The 21,989-nt window shown below is 43.6% G+C and overlaps 1 protein-coding gene across 1 annotated transcript in view; it reads left to right on the forward strand.

Moving 5' to 3' along the window:
• The window catches only part of fmn2b (formin 2b), a 64,944-nt gene that overhangs the window by 11,577 nt on the left and 31,378 nt on the right, over window positions 1–21,989 (forward strand). Inside the window, 4 exon segments of the mRNA XM_044178650.1 lie at window positions 17,872–18,050; window positions 18,798–18,948; window positions 19,721–19,732; window positions 20,956–21,008. Coding sequence (XP_044034585.1) covers window positions 17,872–18,050; window positions 18,798–18,948; window positions 19,721–19,732; window positions 20,956–21,008 — 395 coding nt within the window.

The following is a 21,989-nucleotide window of genomic DNA, read 5'->3' on the forward strand; positions in this document are numbered from 1 at the left end:
TCAACTCAGCGTGGTTTACCAGACTGCCTCCATTGCTGCTAGCTCAGCTAGGTTTGTTTTTAGTCCAGCGGCTAGGCTAGCCAGTCGCTTTCATTAAGGATTTTAAACTTTTAGCACTTTTACGGACTAACTGGAAGTCTGATGGCTGAGTACGGATCTTGCCACCTTACCGTCTCAAAGCTGAAGAAAAGCATCGCTTGTCTGGAAACCGAGCTCAGCGAAAAAGACAAGCTCATCCTAGACTACTCCACTGTCACCTCGGCTCAGGCAAAACACCTTGCAGTCCTCAGCTCCTCTGGCTGCGGTAACCGGAATGCGACCATCCCATCTCACTCCCCTGACTGCTCCACTCCAGTACTGGACAATGATCCCACTCTTACGTGGCTTGGCTCCACCATCAATTCAATTTTCAATTCAATTTTATTTATATAGCGCCAATTCATAACAGAAGTTATCTCATTGCACTTTTCCTATAGAGCAGGTCTAGACCGTTACTCTTTATAATATTAATTACAGAGACCCAACGAATCCCACCATGAGCAAGCATTTGGTGACAGTGGCAAGAAAAACTTCCTTTAAGAGGGCAGAAACCTTGGACAGAACCACGGGAGAGAGAAGATGTTGAGTTAGTAACATGCAGTAATGGGATAAAAATGCATACAGATAGAGAGAAGGAAAGAGGTGCATCATGGAAGGTCTCCCGGCAGTCTAGGCCTATAGCAGCATGACTAAGGGATGGTTCAGGACTCACCCTTGACAGCCCTAACTATAAGCTTTATCAAAGAGGAAAGTCTTAAGCCTACTCTTAAATGTTGAGATGGTGTCTGCCTACCGAAGCATCTCTAACCCCATGAAGCCGTTTCAGCTAAGCCTGAAGATCTATGCAGTGGGACAGCAGTGGAAAGCATGCTTTTATTTCGGATCCAATTCCTACACTGGGTCGTGGAACTGGCCGTTTTAGCAGGATCCTCAGACTTCATACCTGGCTCCAGTCTGTCTGCAATACCCATGACACTGGTTTTATTCACTATTTTAACTTATTCTGGGATCGCTCTTTCTTGTTTGCATGAGAGGGTCTTCACCCAAACAAGTCAGGTAGTCGCATGCTGGCAGCTAACCTGCAGCGCGCTGTACTGTCCTCCTCACATAATTGACTATTTACATCACCTGTTTCCCCCTCACTCTTCTTCTTTCTCTTCTCTGCCCACCATAAACAGCCACAAAACAGCCACACATCTGCTGTCACTAACTCCCCTTGTGGACTGATCATAGTGCTACTCTGTTGAGCCCGGATCCTCTAGCGCTACTTTTTAAATTCCTGGAGTAATTTTGCATAGGTCCTTAATACAAAACAGACACAGCCAACACAGCAATAATAATAGTTTAATAAAGAACTCCATGAATTTTTATCTAATCTTGTTTTAAATTTTGATAGAATTGTTCTTTGTGGTGATTTAATATAGACAGATTGATCATATCCAGTAAAGAAGTGCTAACTAAGGGTAAATGTTCTTTAAGCAGCCTAGTTGGAATGGGGTCGAAGAGACAGGTTGATGGCTTAGATGAAGAAATTGTTGAAGTTAGTTGAAGAAGGTCGATAGGAAAAAAGCGGTCTAAATATATATATATCAGGTTTTACAGCTGTTTCTAAGGTGGTTGTTTTTATTTTCCTCTATTAATGATGAGTAGTAGGCTGCTCTGGCTTTATGGAGGGCTTTCCTGTACAGTGGTGTGAAAAAGTGTTTGCCCCCTTCCTGATTTCTTATTTTTTTGCCTGTTTGTTACACTTAAATGTTTCAGAACAAACAAATTTAAATATTAGTCAAAGATAACACGAGTAAACACAGTTTTTAAATGAAGGTTGTTATTATTAAGGGAAAACAAAATCCAAACCTACATGGCCCTGTGAGAAATAGTGATTGCCCCACCTGTTAAAACATAACTGCGGTTTATCACACCTGAGTTCAATTTCTCTAGCCACACCCAGGCCAGATCCAAAGAAATTCAGGAACAAATGAGAAAGATTGTTATTATTAAGGGAGACGGTGTAGTCCCTCATTCGTCCAGGAGTGTTCTATCGTAGAAAAGGTTTCAGTCGTAGTCATCTGGACACTGTTTTCAGAATTGTTCCACTCAGACCCATCGTGTGCAGCACAGATTCCATCACATACAACATAGCCAAACATTTGACTACAATCTTGGCTCCGTTGGTGGGGAACACAGTACATCATGTGGAAAACACACAGAAATTTGTGGACAAAGTGAAACATCTCCAGTTGGACCCAGATGACGTTATGGTTTCTTATGATGTAGTGTCCATGTTCACTTGCATCCCAACCTCAGAAGCAGTGTCAGCGGTGATGAGAAGACTGCAGGAGGACTCCACCTTGCAGCAAAGGACCAAGCTTACACCTGAACACATATGTAAACTATTAGACATCTGTCTCAACACAACCTACTTCCAATTCGGGGACACTTCTACAGACAGATTCACGGTTGTGCTATGGGCTCTCCGGTCTCTCCCATTGTGGCCAACCTGTACATGGAACAGTTTGAGAAGAAGGCATTATCCTCGTTCCCGGGCACACCACCAAGTCATTGGTACCGTTACGTGGATGACACCTTTGTGAAAATCAAGAAACAAGACTTGGAAGCGTTCTCAGAGCATATTAATACGGTGGACCCCAACATCAAGTTCACGCGTGAGGATGCAAAAAGAGAACCGCTTGGCCTTTCTTGATTGTTCTACTCTCAGAGGAGAGAGACGAAAGCTCCAGATAGAAGTGTACAGGAAACCAACACATACGGATCAATACCTGCTCTTTGACTCACACCATCCACTACAGCACAAGCTGGGTGTAATCCGGACATTACAGCACAGAGCCAAAGAAGTGCCCACAGGCTCAGAGGGTAAGAAGAAAGAGGAAAGGCATGTCCAGAATGCACTCTCAGCCTGTGGTTATCCTACTTGGGCTATCAACAAAGTTAAAAGAGCCAAAAACAGGACAAAAGTGTAACTGAACCAAGAAGGAACGGTGTCTCCATTCCTTATGTGTCTGGACTGTCTGAAAAACTACAAAAGAATCTTTAGACTCAGACAATCCTGGGCCATCTTGAAACTATTAGAGTCAGTTCAGGTGAAATTTAGCTATTTACAGATACTCAGGCAGATTCCTTCCTGAGGGCAGGAACTATGTAACTCAGAGTAGTTTAAATTTCAGTTCCGTCAATTTTTCCTGAGTGAGAATAACACTTCCCGGATGGGGAGGCGAAGCGCCTTGATTCTGGAAAACAGTGTCCAGATGACTACGACTGAAACCTTTTCTCCCGACATTATTAAGGGAAAAACAAAATCCAAACCTACATGGCCCTGTGGCGAAATAGTGATTGCCCCCTTAACCTAATAATAACTAGATTTGAGCCACCCATAGCCTTAGCAACTGCAATCAAGCATTTGTCTTTTACAGCACTTGTGGAGGAATTTTAGCCCACTCATCTTGCAGAATTATTGTAATTCAGCCACATTGGAGGGCGCAGCATCACCGCCTATTTAAGGTCATGCCACAGGGCTCATATGGGATTTAGGTCAGACTTTGACTAGGCGGTGGTTGTTTTTATTTTCCTCTATTAATGATGAGTAGTAGGCTGCTCTGGCTTTATGGAGGGCTTTCCTGTACAGTGGTGTGAAAAAGTGTTTGCCCCCTTCCTGATTTCTTATTTTTTTGCCTGTTTGTTACACTTAAATGTTTCAGAACAAACAAATTTAAATATTAGTCAAAGATAACACGAGTAAACACAGTTTTTAAATGAAGGTTGTTATTATTAAGGAAAACAAAATCCAAACCTACATGGCCCTGTGAGAAATAGTGATTGCCCCACCTGTTAAAACATAACTGCGGTTTATCACACCTGAGTTCAATTTCTCTAGCCACACCCAGGCCAGATCCAAAGAAATTCAGGAACAAATGAGAAAGATTGTTATTATTAAGGGAGACGGTGTAGTCCTCATTCGTCCAGGAGTGTTCTATCGTAGAAAAGGTTTCAGTCGTAGTCATCTGGACACTGTTTTCAGAATTGTTCCACTCAGACCCATCGTGTGCAGCACAGATTCCATCACATACAACATAGCCAAACATTTGACTACAATCTTGGCTCCGTTGGTGGGGAACACAGTACATCATGTGGAAAACACACAGAAATTTGTGGACAAAGTGAAACATCTCCAGTTGGACCCAGATGACGTTATGGTTTCTTATGATGTAGTGTCCATGTTCACTTGCATCCCAACCTCAGAAGCAGTGTCAGCGGTGATGAGAAGACTGCAGGAGGACTCCACCTTGCAGCAAAGGACCAAGCTTACACCTGAACACATATGTAAACTATTAGACATCTGTCTCAACACAACCTACTTCCAATTCCGGGGACACTTCTACAGACAGATTCACGGTTGTGCTATGGGCTCTCCGGTCTCTCCCATTGTGGCCAACCTGTACATGGAACAGTTTGAGAAGAAGGCATTATCCTCGTTCCCGGGCACACCACCAAGTCATTGGTACCGTTACGTGGATGACACCTTTGTGAAAATCAAGAAACAAGACTTGGAAGCGTTCTCAGAGCATATTAATACGGTGGACCCCAACATCAAGTTCACGCGTGAGGATGCAAAAGAGAACCGCTTGGCCTTTCTTGATTGTTCTACTCTCAGAGGAGAGGACGGAAAGCTCCAGATAGAAGTGTACAGGAAACCAACACATACGGATCAATACCTGCTCTTTGACTCACACCATCCACTACAGCACAAGCTGGGTGTAATCCGACATTACAGCACAGAGCCAAAGAAGTGCCCACAGGCTCAGAGGGTAAGAAGAAAGAGGAAAGGCATGTCCAGAATGCACTCTCAGCCTGTGGTTATCCTACTTGGGCTATCAACAAAGTTAAAAGAGCCAAAAACAGGACAAAAGTGTAACTGAACCAAGAAGGAACGGTGTCTCCATTCCTTATGTGTCTGGACTGTCTGAAAACTACAAAGAATCTTTAGACAGCACGATGTTCCTGTCTTCTTTAAACCAGGCAACACTTTAAGACAGAAACTCGTTCACCCTAAGGACAGGTTACCCACACAGAAACAGAGCAATGTTGTCTACTCCATTCAGTGCAGTGAGGAAAACTGCAAAGAACGGTACATAGGCGAAACCAAACAGCCACTTCACAGAAGACTTTATCAGCACAGACGACACGCTAACTCAGGATTACAGAGCGCCGTGCATTTGCATTTAAAAGCTACAAACCACACATTTGAAGACAGCGAGGTGAAGATTCTTAGTAGAGAGAAGAGTTGGTTTGAACGGGCGTCAAGGAAGCCATTTTTGTGAAGAAAGAGAACCCTCTTTGAAAAGAAATGGTGGTCTGAGATTTAATCTGCCCAAAGTCTATCAGAGTGTATTATCACCTTGGTCACGCCAATCACATGCTAATCAGGCACTTAGCAGTGATGAAGTAGATGCAGCCAGAGAACAATAGGCCTGATTACTGATTACTGGGCCATCTTGAAACTATTAGGTCAGTTTCAGGTGAAACTAGCTATTTACAGATACTCAGGCAGATTCCTTCCTGAGGGCAGGGCTTATGTAACTCAGAGTAGTTTAAATTTCCAGTTCCGTCCAATTTTTTCACAATTGAGAATGACTTCCGGATGGGAGCCGAAACGTCTTGATTCTGAAAACAGTGTCCAGATGACTACGACTGAAACCTTTTCTACGATATTATTAAGGGAAAACAAAATCCAAACCTACATGGCCCTGTGTGAAATAGTGATTGCCCCCTTAACCTAATAACTGGTTGGGCCACCCTTAGCAGCAACAACTGCAATCAAGCATTTGTCTTTTACAGCGCTGTGGAGGAATTTTGGCCCACTCATCTTTGCAGAATTGTTGTAATTCAGCCACATTGGAGGGCGAGCATGAACTGCCTATTTAAGGTCATGCCACAGCATCTCAATAGGATTCAGGTCAGGACTTTGACTAGGCCACTCCAAAGTCTTCATTTTGTTCTTCTTCAGCCATTCAGAGGTGGACTTGCTGGTGTGTTTTGGATCATTGTCCTGCTGCAGAACCCAAGTTCGCTTCAGCTTGAGGTCACGAACAGATGGCCTGACATTCTCCTTCAGGAGTTTTTGGTAGACAGCAGAAATCATGGTTCCATTTATCACAGCAAGTCTTCCAGCCCCAGACCATCACACTACCACCACCATACTTTTACTGTTGGTATGATGTTCTTTTTATGAAATGCGGTGTTACTTTTATGCCAGATGTAATGGGACACACACCTTCCAAAAAGTTCAACTTGTCTCGTCATTCCACAGAGTATTTTCCCAAAACTCTTGGGGATCATCAAGATGTTTTCTGGCAAAAATGAGACGTGCCTTAATGTTCTTTTTGCTCAGCAGTGATTTTCGTCTCGGAACTCTGCCATGCAGGCCATTTTTGCCCAGTCTCTTTCTTATGGTGGAGTCATGAACACTGACCTTAACTGAGGCAAGTGAGGCCTGCAGTTCTTTGGATGTTGTTGTGGGGTCTTTTGTGACCTCTTGGATGAGTTGTCACTGCGCTCTTGGGGTACTTTTGGTCAGCCAGCCACTCCTGGGAAGGTTCACCACTGTTCCATGTTTTTGCCATTTGTGGATAATGGCTCTCTCTGTGGTTCGCTGGAGTATCAAAGCTTTAGAAATGGCTTTATAACCTTTTCCAGACTGATAGATCTAAATTATTTTCTTTCTCATTTGTTCCTGAATTTCTTTGGATCTCGGCATGATGTCTAGCTTTTTAAGATCTTTTGGTCTACTTTACTTTGTCAGGCAGGTCCTATTTAAGTGATTTCTTGATTGAGAACAGGTGTGGCTGTGGTAGTTTAGGTGTTGTCACTTCCTGGTTTATTTTGGTGGTATTCTTCTTCCCTTGTGTGTCTTGTGTTTTTTCTTCCTGTCTGTGTTTTCCCTCCAGTTTTGATTGTTGGTCCTCCATTGATTGTTTGCACCTGTGTCTCGTTGTCTCACCTCCCCTAGGGTATTTAGTCTGGGTCTTTTCTTTGTTCTGTGTTGGATCATCGTTGTACACATGGTGTTGTTCCTGCTGAGCATGGTCTCTGTAAGTTGTGTTGGATTCTTTGTTCTCCCGTGGACCTTGTTTGGATTTTGGATTTTGTCTGCTCATTACCTGTCTGCTCACCTCTGCCTGTTCTTGCCTGCATTCCACCCCACAATAAACACGGTAGTCATCCGGCTACTTCACCCTGAGACTGCTTCCTCGTCATCTGCGTTTGGGTCCACATACCTCCATACAGCACCCTGTATGACAGTGGCAGTAATCAGGCCTGGGTGTGGCTAGAGAAATTGAACTCTGGTGTGATAAACTGCAGTTAAGTTATGTTTTAATAACCCGTAATAATAACAACCTTCATTTAAAAACTGTATTTTGTGTTTACTTACATTTAAGAGTGACAAACATGCAAAAAAATAAGAAATCAGGAAGGGGGCAAACACTTTTTTACACCACTGTATGTTTGACTGTCATGCCAGGCTCAACGAGATTCTTCCAGGTTGTTGGAACACCATTTCCTTTCAAGTTTTCACAATGTTTGCTTTAATTTGCAGGTTAGGGGTTATACCATGGAGCTAACCTTCTTTGTTTTATTATTATTTTTTTTTTAGAGGGGCAATAGAGTTGAGTGTTGTTCGCAGTGAGCCTGCGGCACGAAGATGATCAATTTGGGAGGGGAGTCCTGTTATATTGAGACATGACATTCAATTAAATGCAGATAGAATCACTTCCTTAATTTTAGCTATAGCACCATCAGATAGACATCTAGAGTTTGAGTTTTTGCCTACTCCAGTAATAGGAGTTCAAAAGTTTTTAAATAATGGTCTGATAACGAAGGATTCTGTGGAAAGACTATTAAATGTTCAATTTCAATGCCATATACCAGAACAAGGTCGAGGGTGTGGTTAAAACAGTGATGGGTTTATGTCTTCAAGGACTGCCTTCTTTCACCTATGCAAAATTGCAAAAATCAGGCACATCCTGTCTGAAAATGATGCCAAAAAACTTGTGCATGCATTTGTTACTTCTAGGTTGGACTATTGCAATTCCTTATTATCAGGCTGCCCGAATAAGTCCCTTACGACTCTCCAGCTGATCCAGAATACTGCAGCACGTGTACTGACAAGAACTAGGAAAAGAGATCATATTTTTACAGTATTAGCTTCTCTGCACTTGCTCCCTGACCCTAATGGTCATGCACCATTGTATCTTAAAGATCTCATAATACCATATTATCCGACTAGAACACTGCGCTCCCAGGATGCAGGGTTACTTGTGGTTCCTAGAGTTTCCAAAAGTAGAATGGGAGCCAGAGCCTTCAGTTATCAAGCTCCTCTCCTGTGGAATCAGATCCCAAATTGGGTTCGGGAGGCAGCAGACACCATCTCCACATTTAAGAGTAGGCTTAAGACTTTCCTCTTTGATAAAGCTTATAGTTAGGGCTGACTTGGGGGGGTCCTAAACCATCCCTTAGTTATGCTGCTATAGGCCTAGACTGCTAGGAGACTTCCCATGATGCACCTCTTTCCTCTCTCCTCCTCTCCCTCTCCATCTGTATGCATTTTTATCCCATTACTTTATGTAACTAGACATCTCCTCTCTCCTGTAGTTTTGTGCTTTCTCGTTTCTCTCCTCTCTCCTCCTGTTGCTTTCAGCAGGTATGTCTACCTCCGGAGCTGCAGAGACTGGATCTGTTGTTTTTTGGCCACCTGCTGCCCCCCGTGTTCGTGCTCGACAACTGCTACTACAGTTGTTGTTATTGGCTCTGTTACTATTGTCATTATTATTCCTATGACTGTCATTCCTATTATTATTACTTTTTAAATAATAATATTACCACTACCATTACATTATTACTATTTTAAAATTCTACGTGGTATTTGCATTGTGATTCCCTTATTCTGTTATTAATATGACTGGGCGGAGTGGATTCATTTAAGCAAACATATTCTTCATGACACAGCCAGGTTTCAGTAAGACAAAATAAGTCAATATGATAATTGATATTAAATCGTTCACTAGTACAGCTTTGGATGACAGAGATGTTTAAGAGTCCACAATTAATTCTCCTATTTTGTTTTGCTATTTCAGCATTTTTGTTTAGGTTTTTATGTATAACTCCTCTTGTTAACTTTGTGTAACTTTTGATTTTATTAAAAATGGTCGGGGGGCAGACACCGTCACTAAGGAGTTTTGGGTGGGTAACTGCAAGTCTGCCTCCTGGTCTCAACTCTGGGTTGTCATGGTTTTGGTCCACTAATAAACTTGGCCAGATTTCTAGACATGAAAGCTGCTCTATCCAAGGTGGGATGAATGCCGCCTCTCCTAATCAGACCAGGTCTTCCACAGAAAGTCCGCCAGTTATCTACAAAGCCCACATCATTTGCTGGACACCACTTCACCATGTCACCTCCAAGGCAGGAAGGCTGTGCGTTTAATTTAATGCTGCACAAGAGTCAATGCTGCCAACCTCTAGTATTCTTAACTCTAAAACCCTTCAACCTTTACTATTGATGGTAATTTTGGTTGTAATTATTAATTAAATTACTAAACAGAGTTCCAAATTTATTTGATGTGACTGAATTAATTAATTGGCTATGGTTTCCCCTTCTTTAAGGGTGGTGCCCTGAGGTGAATTTAATGCAAGTTAAATTATATTATTTAATATAAATACTGATTATTTCTTATAGCCCGAAGGGAGTGCATCACTCTTACTTTATCGTTTTGTACCGATTAATGTGTTAATGCTATATTGGTGCCTCTTTGATGCTTATTAATTATCATTACATATTTTGGTATCCTTTAAGCCATTTTCCCTACATTGTGCTTCATAGCAAAATCATCTATGATGTCCTGCTCATCAAGGGCCCTTGCTCATTCTGAGTTGATGGACAGCAAAGCCAAATTGATATTCCTAGAGTCCCCATTGTTATAATAATAATAATAATAATAATAAACGTTTCATACAAAACATGCAGCTCAGTGTGTGTGCTTTACATTTAAAAAGAAATAAAAACAGGAAACAAAATAAATTAAAAAGAAAGCAGATAAAGATAAGGTACTTAGCGTTGCAGAGAAAGCAAGCCATTTGAAAGATGGACATTTGAAGGCATTAAAGGTAATTTAAAAACAGCATGTGGGAGTCTATGTGAAGCATGCACATTGTAAGAAGTGGTGCTAGAAAAAGGCTAGATTAAAAAGAAGTGAGTCTGCCTCTCTAATATCTTTGGGTAGGCTGTTCCACCAAAGCTCCATCTCCAGTTTTCTTTTTGGTGGGGTTTTGAGTAACTAGAAAAACAGCAGTAGAGGATCTAAGGACTTGTGAAGGAGCATAAAACAACAGGGAATCTGTGATGTAAATGATCACCCTCAATGATTTCTCAGAGAATCTTAAATAAAGATTGAATGCATGTAGGCCGGTCCTAAGCCATTGAGAGCTTTGTACACAAGTAGAAGGACTTGAAAATCAATTCTAGAAGCTACGGGGAGCCAGTGCAGTGAGTAGCTAAGGCTGGAGTGATGTGTTCTCTCTTTGTTTTTGTTAGCAGTCTAGCAGCAGAGTTCTGGATAAGTTGTAGCCTCTCAATGAAATTTTTAGGAAGACCAGTGGAAAGTGCATTGCAATAGTCTAGTCTACTTGAAATGAAAGCCTGAATGAATTTTTCAACATCTTGCCAACGAATCGAATTTCTGTCTTATCCTCATTTAGTTTAAGTTATTATTCATCCATTTATTTATTGCCGACAGGCAGACTGTGAGGGAGCTTAAGGCATCTACATTACTTGGCTCAACAGATATGTTCAATTGTGTATCATCAACATAGCTATGGAAGCTAATTTTATGTTCCCTGATCAACTAGAGGAAGCTGTTACGGACAGAATAGCAGGAGACACCGAGACACAGATGGTTTTATTGTACACGAGTTTAAAAAAGCAGTGAGTAGAATGGGTGATGATGGTTACTGATACCGTCCTTTGCTTAGCTGGGTAGGAGATCGGCAGTTGGAAACACACACTGGAGTCAGGAGAACATGGAGCTGGAGACAGGAACTCAGGAGAGGAGAAACACACTGTTCAAAGGCTGGAGTCCAAAGTGTTGTCTGGTAGGGCAGAGAGTAGTGTCCTTGTAGAAACAAGACTGGACACTGACTGAGGTGAGTGGGGTGTTTTTGTACTGGAGCTGAAGCGATGCAGATGAGGATCAGGTGTGTGATTGGCAACAGGTGTCTGATTAGAATTCTTGTGAGGGAGTACGCTGTGGTTGTGAGGTTGTGGAGCCTGGCGTGTCCGTGACAGAAGCATGTTTAGTGAGAACAACAGAGGGACAAGGCAGCTACCTTGTGCGACACAAAGGTTATGTCATGTTTTTTTGACACATTTTTGACACAACATTTTCTTCCAGTAATGTATGTTCAGAGCCAAATTAGAACACAGTTGGAAAGGCCAACCCAGAAGGCGGTTTAAGAGAATTTCATGGTCTACTGTGTCAAATGCTGCACTTAAATCTAAGAGAACCAGAACTGAAACCTTACTGGCATCAGTACTAAGTCTCAGATCACTATCTTTGTGAGAGCAGTCTCTGTGATATGATTAGCTCTGAAACATGATTGAAAATTGAAACTTCTTTAAACTTTTAACCTTGAGTGGGGCAACTTTTTCAGTGTGTTAGTCTGGCTGTTGTTGAAATCAATAACCATTTCATCTAATAAGCAGCTCCTATCACATGGATCAAAAGAACTTACCAGCTCAAAGGCCAAGCAGAAGATCTCAGGTTTACAGCCCAGGGGCAGGACAGGTGCAGAGCAGGGAACCTCAGGCGGACGGCCTGGAGGTGGGACAGGTGCAGAGCTGGGAACCTCAGTCGGACAGAAGAGCAGAGCAAGTCAGGAGGGTGCCCAGGAAGCAGGGCTGAGTAGGTCTGGGTGATGACCAGACATATGGAGCAACTCATGAGGCAGCGGCAGGACATGGTGGCTGCAAACCAGCAGCGGCATGAGTGTGCTGCAGCTTATCATGTGACTGCTGCAGCACAGAGAGTTCAGGAGGTTGTGGCCCAACCGGAGTAGGCTGCTGCGATCCAGCAAGGACAGGCAGGTTCTGCAGCTCAGGGGGATTGTGTGACCCAACCGGAGCAGGAGGGGGTTGTGGCGGCCCAACAGAGAGTTCAGGGGGTTGTGGTGGCCCAACAGGGAGTTCTGGGGGCTGTGGCTCTAAGAGAACCAGAACCGAAACTTTACTGGCACAGAGAGTTCAGGAGGTTGCGGCCCAACTGGAGCAGGAGGAGGTTGTGGCAGCCCAAAAGGGAATTCAGGGGGCTGTTTGCAGCCCAACAGGGATTTCAGGGGGCTGTTGCGGCCCAACAGGAACAGGAGAAGGCTGCTGCATGGGGACTGGAGGCTGCCGCACGGGGACTGGAGGCTGCTACTTGAGGATTGGAGACTGCCGCAGCGCAGGAACTCATGTCGGCCAGGCTGCTGACTGCGGACCAGGCAGGACCGATGATGGCTCAGAAACTCAGAGAGTCTCTGAGGCGCTGGGCAGCAGTGAGAATGAGCAGCTGGGCAGCAGTGAGTCATGACGTCGGCGGGAGCCACGCTTCCTTCTGGGTTTTTTTTCCCAGAAGGTGCCTCCAAGACAGGAACGGGCTGAGGTGCACGCTGGTTAGCAGGCTGAGACATAGACTGGAGGCTAGCACGCAGGAGGTAGGCATGCAGGGATATCAGCTGGGGACTAGCAGGCCGGGATTCAGGCTGATGACCAGCAGGCTGAGGTGCAGGCAGATGAGTAGCAGGCTGGCTGCTAGCATATTGGTTGCTAGCAGGCCTGGAATCAGGCTGGTTGCTAGCAGAGTGGTTGCCAGCAAGCTGGAGGCCCAAAGGCTCAGAAGCCGGAACTGGCAGGTGGCTGGCCAACTCCGAGCTATGCCCAGCATCACATTCACTGAGAGAGTCCAGGTAGAGCTGCAAACTGCTTGAGGTTGGCAATCACAGTTAGGTTCTCTGCCATAACCGGAAGGTTCAAAAGCCTGGGTCTTGACAAAATTGTTTTCTCCATTAAGGAGTATACAAAAAGTCTGTGCCGAATTTCCATGGAGTTTTCAGTGGATAAGTACTTGGTACCACCGGAAACACTAGATTCTTCAGAGTCAGAAATACTTTATTGATCCCCAAAGGGAAACTCTTTGTTACAGCAGCTCACCTTTACGTCAGTGCACACAGGAGAAAGTACTAGCAAAAAATATAATACAATACACTATAAAAACACTATAAAAACAGGTCAGAAAATAAATTAAGTACCAGGTGGGTATAAGTATAAGATAAAATAAGTGTGAAGTACCAAGTGGGTTGACCGGTTGATGATGATAATACAGTATAATAATACAATGTAATAATATAAGTACTAAATAATTAGCAGTGGCGCATGTACTGTCGAGTTAAGTGTAGCTTATTGAGATTATACACAGCAGTAATGGAGGTATATAATATCAATATCAATAAATAGTAAAAACTAACATTTTCGTAAGGGGTGCTGTATAGAGGTATGTGGACCCAAAAGCAGATGACGAGGAAGCGGTCTCAGGGTGAAGTAGCCAGAACTTCCGTGTTTATTGTGGGGTGGTATGCAGGCAAGTACAGGCAGACAAAAGGCAGATAAGTTACCGGCTAGCAGAGGTGAAAGCAGGGGAGTGAGTCCAAGGTAGAAAAACAGTACACAAGGGAGCAGGCATATCCAAAAATCCAAACAAGGTCCACCGGAGAACAAAGAATCCAATACAAACTCACGGTAAACACGCTTGGCAGGAACAACACCATGTGTACAACGATAATCCAACACTGAACAAAGAAAAGACCCAGACTAAATACCCTGGGGGAGGTGAGACAACGAGATACAGGTGCAAACAATCAAGGGAGGACCAACAATCAAAACTGGAGGGAAAACACAAACAGGAAGTAAAAACACAAGATACACAAGGGAAGAACAATACCCCCAAAATACACCAGGAAGTGATAACACCTAAACTACCACAAACATAAAACTAAATATTGCACGGGAGTAGTACACAGAATATTGCACAATTATTCAAGTATGGCAGAGATGTAATGATCAATGTCCAGTTTAGTGACCTAGGGTCTACAGGGACCTACAGACTAACACTTAGAAGGAGGAGTTAAAGAGTTTGATGGCCACAGGCAGGAATGACTTCCTGTCGCGCTCTGTGGTGCTTTTTGGTGGGATGAGTCTTCCGCTGAAGGTGCTCCTTTGCTTGACCAGCACGATATGAAGTGGGTGGGAGACACTGTGCAATATGGCATGTAGTTTGGCCAGTATCCTCCTCTCTGACACCACCGCCAGAGAGTCCAGCTCCACCCCCACAATGTCACTGGCCTTATGGATCAGTTTGTTGAGTCTGTTGGCATCTGCTACCTTCAACCTGCTGCCCCAGCATGCAACAGCATACAAGATAGCACTGGCCACCACAGACTCATAAAACATCTTCAGCATTGTCCGGCAGATATTGAAAGACCTCAGCCTCCTCGGAAAATAGAGACGGCTCTGGCCCTTCCTGTAAACAGCTTGAGTGTTCTTGGTCCAGTCTAGTTTATTATCCAAGTGTACTCCCAGGTCTTTGTAATCCTCCACAATGTCCACACTGACCCGCTGGATGGAAACTGGGGTCACTGGTGCCTTGGCCCTCCGTAGATCCACAATCAGCTCCTTAGAATTTGTCGCATTGAGCTGCAGATGGTTCTGCTCACACTATGAGACAAAGTTACCCACCACAGCCCTGTACTCAGACTCATCACCACCGCTGATACATCCCACCACAGCAGAGTCATCAGAAAACTTCTGAAGGTGGCAGGACTCTGTGTGGTAGCTGAAGTCCGTGGTGTAGATGGTGAAGAGGAAGGGAGAGAGGACAGTCCCCTGAGGGGCCCCAGTGTTGCTGACCACGCTGTCCGACACACAGTGCTGCAGGCACACGTGCTGTGGTCTGCCAGGTAGTGTCAGGTAGTCCACAATCCAGGACACAAGGGGGGCATCCACCAGTATCTCACCCAGCAGGGCAGGCTGGATGGTGTTGAAAGCACTGGAGAAGTCAAAAAACATGATCCTCACCGTGCTTGCCTGCTTGTCCAGGTGGGTGTGGATGCGGTTCAGCAGGAAGATGATGGCGTTCTCAACTCCCAGTCGGTGCTGGTAGGAGAACTGAAGGGGGTCTAACCATGGGCCGCAGCTGTTCCAGCACTAGTCTCTCCGGGGTCTTCATTATGCGGGAGGTCAGTGCCACCGGTCTGTAGTCCTTGGAGCCACCGGCACGCGATGTCTTCGGCACAGGAACGAGGCAAGATGTCTTCCACAGAACAGGGACCCTTTGACCCTAAGACTCAGGCTCAGGTTGAAGAAATGTTGAAGGACTCCACATAGCTGGGGGGCACGGGCCTGCAGCCTTGTTTGAGTGGAGTTTCATCAGCTGTCCTCTCACCTGGTCAGCAGTCAAGCACACAGCAGAAGTTACAGGTGGGGGAGGGGGGAGTTATTAGTGTGAAGAGGGCTGTTAGCCTGATGGGTAGGGGGGAGCAGAGTACTCAGAGGAGCTTGAGGGCCGATAGCAGCTGAGTTAGAGGGGGGATGAGCAGGAGCCAGTGTGTCGAATCTGTTAAAGAACAGATTAAGTTCATTGGCCCTGTCCAAGCTGCCTTCAACTCCTCTGCTGCCAGTCGGTCTGAAGCCAGTGATCATCATGGATCGGTCTTCATGCCGCTCCAGACCTCTCTCATGTTGTTCTGCTGGAGTCTCTGCTCCAGCTTCCTCCTGTACTTCTCCTTGGCCTCCCTGATTTTCACTTTCAGGTCGGCCTGAAGCTTATAAGCAGCTTATAAGCAGCTTATAAGTGTCAGCTTATAAGTGTCAGCCCCAGTCACAAAAAGAAACATCCATACCTTCTTGTCATCTTTGACATCATTTGCCAACATCTACTGCTCCAGACGCTCCAGATATGAATCAAAATCCTCCCTGTACTCGTGTTCATCAACACGACCCACTTGCATGGCCATGTTAGCCTGTCCAATGCCAACTAGTAGCCCGACACGTGCCCGGTTCCTGAACAAAACACTCAATTTTCTTACGTATGACCAGTGTACAGTCCCTTAGACAGTCCTTTCACGCAGTGGAATTCTTTAATATCCTCGTCACCATTTGTAATACACTGGGCCAGCTCTCAATAATCAGGCAAGTGAGATGAACTACTCTTTGGAGACCACAGGAATGTTATGTACAGCAGAGCCAGAAACAAATATGCAGCATCTGCACAGTTTCAAGTCTCCAACTGGTTCTACATTACTGATGCCGTCAACTAAAACTAAATTAAGTCTGTGGGGCATGGCAATGTACATAAACATCTTATGGACCACCAAAATGTCTTGCAAATGCATACCGTTATTGCACCCTGACATGCCAGCGGCACCATCATAGCACTGGCCAATGCACTGGACACTGGACAGGCACGGAGCAGGGGACCCCAGGCGGATAGCCAAAACCATGCTGTCTGTGATGAAGTTCAACCCCCATCTGGAGGCCTGTTGTACAGGTGGAAGGTCACCGTAGACCGGCGGCGAAGACCGAGACCTTCCGGAGGCCGGCGGCGAAGACAAAGGCTGGGACCCTCTGGAGGCCGGCAGTGGAGACAAAGGCTGGGATCCTCTGGAGGCCTGAAGCGAAGACAAAGGTGGGGACCCTTGGGAGGCCTGAGGCGAAGATGAAGGCAGGGACCCTCGGGGACCTGGCAGCGAAGGCGGAGTCCCTGAGAGTCCTGAGAGCTAGAGGGGTTGAAGGAGTGTCTGAGGAAGCGCTGGTGGTGGATGAGTGAGGAGATGTCGCCAGATAACATCCTCCAGGTCCGAGAAAGGGGTCATCGGGGCTCAGGGCTGTCATCCTTTTGGTAACGGTCCGAACTTCTGTTACAGTACAGACAGGGGACACCAAGATGGACCAGAATGTTCTTTATTGGATAACAGCCCGAAAGAGTAGGTATGGAGAGAAGGAAGTCTGTAGGAGGGAGAATGCACTGGAGACAGGAGAGTGCTGGGGACTGGAGATCGCTGGAGACAGAAGAAACGCTGGAAACAGGAGGTCGCTTGGAGAAGGGAGGAGCTTGGAGAAGGGAAATATAAGAGTTATGCCGAGTGGCATGGAGAGTCCTAAATATGAACGAGGTCGGACCCATACTGAGGTGAGTGCAGGGGTGTGATTGGAAGCAGGTGTGGATCATTAGTGGGTAGTGGAGCCAGGAGTATCCCTGACAATATCTCTATTTTTATTAATTGTTAGTAAGTACAAATGTAAAATCTATCATTAAAAGTATCAAAACCATTTTTTAAATTATATATATATTAATGTATGTTTTTTTAGTTTTTGTAATGAAATCTGCCTGGCAATGCCCCTGCCTCTCTGCCCTCAGTGTATGTAATGTTCCAAAAGCATTAGGGACCACAGTATGTCACTGTGGGCAATCATAGTACAAGTAGGTACATGGATTCATGAAGGGAAATCTTTGTTTGAACATGCTTGCCAAGACCTCTCAGACATCACACATTCAAAGACTCCAATGTATCCTAAATCAAAGCTGGCAGAGACACTGTGAGCTCTGATGTAATATGAAGGAAGGTTTTTAATTTTGACACAAACCATCAAATGCTATCGATTCATTAAGTACTTGTGGTTCCAGGTTCTCACATATATAAGTCACATAAGCCTTGTTTTCATCACTGGGTGTCCAGGTCGAACTCTTCTGGAGAAGCTGTTCCTGCAGCAACAGCAGGAGGAGCCAGAGGAGGCTGAGAGGCTCTGCTCTAGGATCTTGGCCATGGGTCTCCTGCTGCCTTTCACTGACTGCTTCAGAGAGCAGCTGGGAGGAAGCACTGCCCAAATCACCTCCACAGCATCAGCCAAGTTTGATGTATGTAGTCACACTTCATACACCTTTTTACAACTTTGTAGTTAGCTTATATTTGTTGTGAGTTGTTTTTATATATGCTTTTAATGTGTTTAAACTTTATTGGCATTTTAAATATTGCCTTATAACACAATGTTAATAATGTATCATAATTAAATTTGTGAATTTGCTTTTTTTCATGTAATAGAGTTTCAATATAAATTCTTAAATAATCATTCAGTTTGTTGTGAATTTTGTCCTCACTTTTGCACACTGTTTGTACTGTGATCTGCAAATGTGGTGTTGCAGAGGCTTCCCACCACAGGGGCATCAATCAGCTTTGATCTTTGTCTTGGCCAGTAGCGGTTACGGCCTTGCAAGACCACAAGTCAATATATGGATCCTCTCCCCCATCCATGCATTAGCAAAGAAGCATGGTGGCACAAAAGCAACTTGTTGTTTCCAATTGACTCTAAGATGATGTGGGGTGTGATGAGATGAGATACTTATTACATATTTTCAATTCTCAGTTCACATTTATGTTTTGCATTTGTCATATCATTTTTAATATCAATGTCCAGATTTCTGATTCGACCGAAAGTATTAGCACCATCTATCATCAATCATAACAGAAGTTATCTCAGGGCACTTTTCATATAGAGCAGGTCTAGACTATACTCGTACCACTATCTTGGTTACAGAGTTGATTGGAATGAGTGTCAGAGCAACTGGCATGAAAAATAAACCATTTTAACAGAGTTGTTTCCCCAGCATGACCAGCTATATACATGGGCAGCAGTTAACCAGCCACCTCACTCCCTGGATCCTCTTGAGGGGAAACTACCAGGGCAGTTGAAGGGCCCCTGGCCTCCAGCCAGGCCAGGCGAGGACAACAGGACTGGACTCAAATCCACAGAGGCAGGTAAGAACAACACATACACATGCTCTATAAATATAAATCACAGGCTGGCTAGTTGACATGGCTAATGCAGCAAGTCTTTCTAATTTGTAGCTCTCTTTATTGTCAGTAAATAATTAGCAAGATGCTGACATTTGTGACTTTAAAAGTGAAACTCAGAATCTGACTTTTTTTGACTAGTTTTGTATTGTACCCACTGTTCATGTATTAAAACCTGTTCAGGGTTTACAGTATACAGTGTGTTGAACTATACTGGATGTGACAGCGATGGGAGAGCGGTATCATACTGTATGTAACCAGTGTTGGCTCTAATATCATCCAAACTGCAGTGCAGATAATAGTTTCTTATATATGGCATTAACTCAAAGACATTTTTCTACAACTACATACTGTAGAAAACCTTTTCCACAACATAAATGTATTTATTCCATATCAGAGTAAGATTTATGAGATTTTTGGTGAGGACTGTCTTTTACTCTGTGTGTCTTGGATTTACAACCTGTATTTTATTTAATTCTGGAGATTTATGTTATCTGTTTTTCCTGACATTGTTGCCTTACTTTCAATAATCTCTCACCCTCTAAAACAGGAAGTAGAGCATAGGGAGGTGAAGGCAGTGAGCATTGTTACTTGTGTCAAAGCTAAGACATACAAGTGTTTAAAACTCAATGATCTCCATTCAGTTTTATGCATGGACACTGACCTTTGTGTTTGTTTATTTTTCCTCTTTCCTTTAAATGGGGTTTTCTCCATCTTCATGCTTTGGTATTTTTAGAGGACAATCAAGGTGAGTAATAATTTCAGTATATTGTGGGCTGTATTTTTCTGCTGACTCGAAGCCAGAGAATTTGCAAACGCTTGCAGGTTGACATTGTTGTTAGGCCCCAGGCGAAGATTTGTCTGCCTGTTTGATAATATAACTCGCCAGCAACTCGCAACTTGCCAGCTGGTGTTATAGAAGTTTGAGGTGTGAACTAGTAGGAATTTTCAGCAAGTCTCCCCATCAGTAGCACATGCTACAAGTACAGTATAGCATATAGTAATGTTCTCATGAGTGCTTACTGTAATAATGTTGTCACTTGAATTCTGCTATCTCTGTCCTGTTTGATTTATCAATAAATAGAAAATACTGCACCAGATTGTTTGTATTCCAGTTCATCACTACATGATTCTTTGTTAAGGGAGACAGCTAACTGGCCTGCAGGTTCTGTGAGACATCAGCTGTGCATTTACACAAGTATGGAAAGCACAGAAAAATATGAAAATATAACACTTTCAAACTTGACATTTGAACATTGCAGAAAAGTGTGGAAAACTATTGTTATTCAGCATGAATAATCAGTATTATCTTACTAATGATCATGTTGCTCAGCCGAATAGGATTTCAGTACCGGCATTTATTATGCTATCCACATCAAAATCATAAATCTAGTCAAGATGTTAGATTTGGAAAACATTAAATGATGTGAAATGTGTGAATCCAAATGTGTTTTTATAGAATTCTCTCAACTACACTGTCCACTTTATTTGGGGTTTTCAAATGTACATAAATATCAACATAAATCTTCACTGAGTGCCGCAGATCACCACATCAGTGTCAGCATTGCATTTTATATCACAAATTCTAGTGTGTTACAGTTATATCACAGTTTTAATAAAGACCATCTACGGCTAATTGGCTCAAGCAAATATTCAAAGCCACAAGATCTGATTACAATTACAATTTATTTTCGTCCAGTAAAAAAGTGATGATAATGCTGCTTAGTGTACTGGCTGTTGGCTGTATCACTGGCAGATACTGGTATGGAGTCAAATGACCATCGGTCAATCCCAATGTGATGCCAGACCTAACTGTGATGTATACTGTATATAAGTTTGATCAACAATTATAATATGTAACTTCAAACTTTCATATGTTCACAGTTACCTTCAGGAGAGCCTATGAGCCTTCTGAAAAGTGTTTCTATTGTACTGTATTGTGCTGACCTGCTGATGTGTCTGTTTGTTCAGAACATCATGCAGCCATCTTGGGTTTGAGGCAACAACAGATGGAGAGCCAAGAGGTCAGTCTCTTTAATTGTCTGTACTTAAAGAAATTGAAATTATTTTTTAGCAAAATGTCTGTAGAAAACAGACCAGTATACAGAGCAAAGAGTTAATTCTGTACAGTGTGCAAAAGCTTGTACAACCCCTGAGATTTTCCACAATTTTTTGTGCTACAACATGATCCTAGAATAAAACAATTTCATATTTTTTTTCTCTGAGATCTATATAGCATTTTCTGTTGCACTGAAGTCAGAAAAGTCTGAATGGATTGTAGGGAGTCTGATGGATTTGAATTAAATTCACAGAGCTCTCAATTTCAATTAGCAATATTTTAGCCAAAAATACATGGGAGCACTTTGACTGAGGGCTGGCCTGTCCACTATCAGAGAAGATAAACTCCAAACAATAATACCTTTGAAAAGTTCCAATCTGGCTTTCGTCAACACCACAGCACTGAGACAGCTCTTCTCAAAGTCACTAATGACCTTTTAATGAATGCAGACACAGGCATATGTTCAATTCTTGTGCTGCTGGATGTAAGTGCTGCCTTTGACACAATTGATCATGGCATTCTTTTAGATAGACTGAGGCACTGGGTGGGCATATCTGGCACTGCACTAGACTGGTTCTCATCTTATCTGTCCAATAGGAAATTCTGTGTCAGCATTAATAACTTTATGTCATCCTTTTCCCATATCAAGTACGGTGTGCCTCAAGGTTCAATTCTGGGACCAATACTGTTCTCCTTATACATGCTTCCTTTGGGTGATGATCTGCAGACATGGTATTTCTTTTCATTGTTGTGCGGATGACACACAGTTGTACCTCCCTGTCAAGTCCACTGACCTTAGTATGCTGAGTTCTCTGCAGGACTGCCTGTCTGACATAAAAAACTGGATGTCGATAAATTTTCTTCAGCTCAACTCAAATAAAACTGAAATCCTTGTTATTGGGCCCCAACACATCACGAAACAAATACTGCCTACTGGTAACCTGTC

Source organism: Siniperca chuatsi, linkage group LG20 (assembly GCF_020085105.1).
Source record: "Siniperca chuatsi isolate FFG_IHB_CAS linkage group LG20, ASM2008510v1, whole genome shotgun sequence".
Taxonomy (NCBI): Eukaryota; Metazoa; Chordata; class Actinopteri; order Centrarchiformes; family Sinipercidae; genus Siniperca; species Siniperca chuatsi.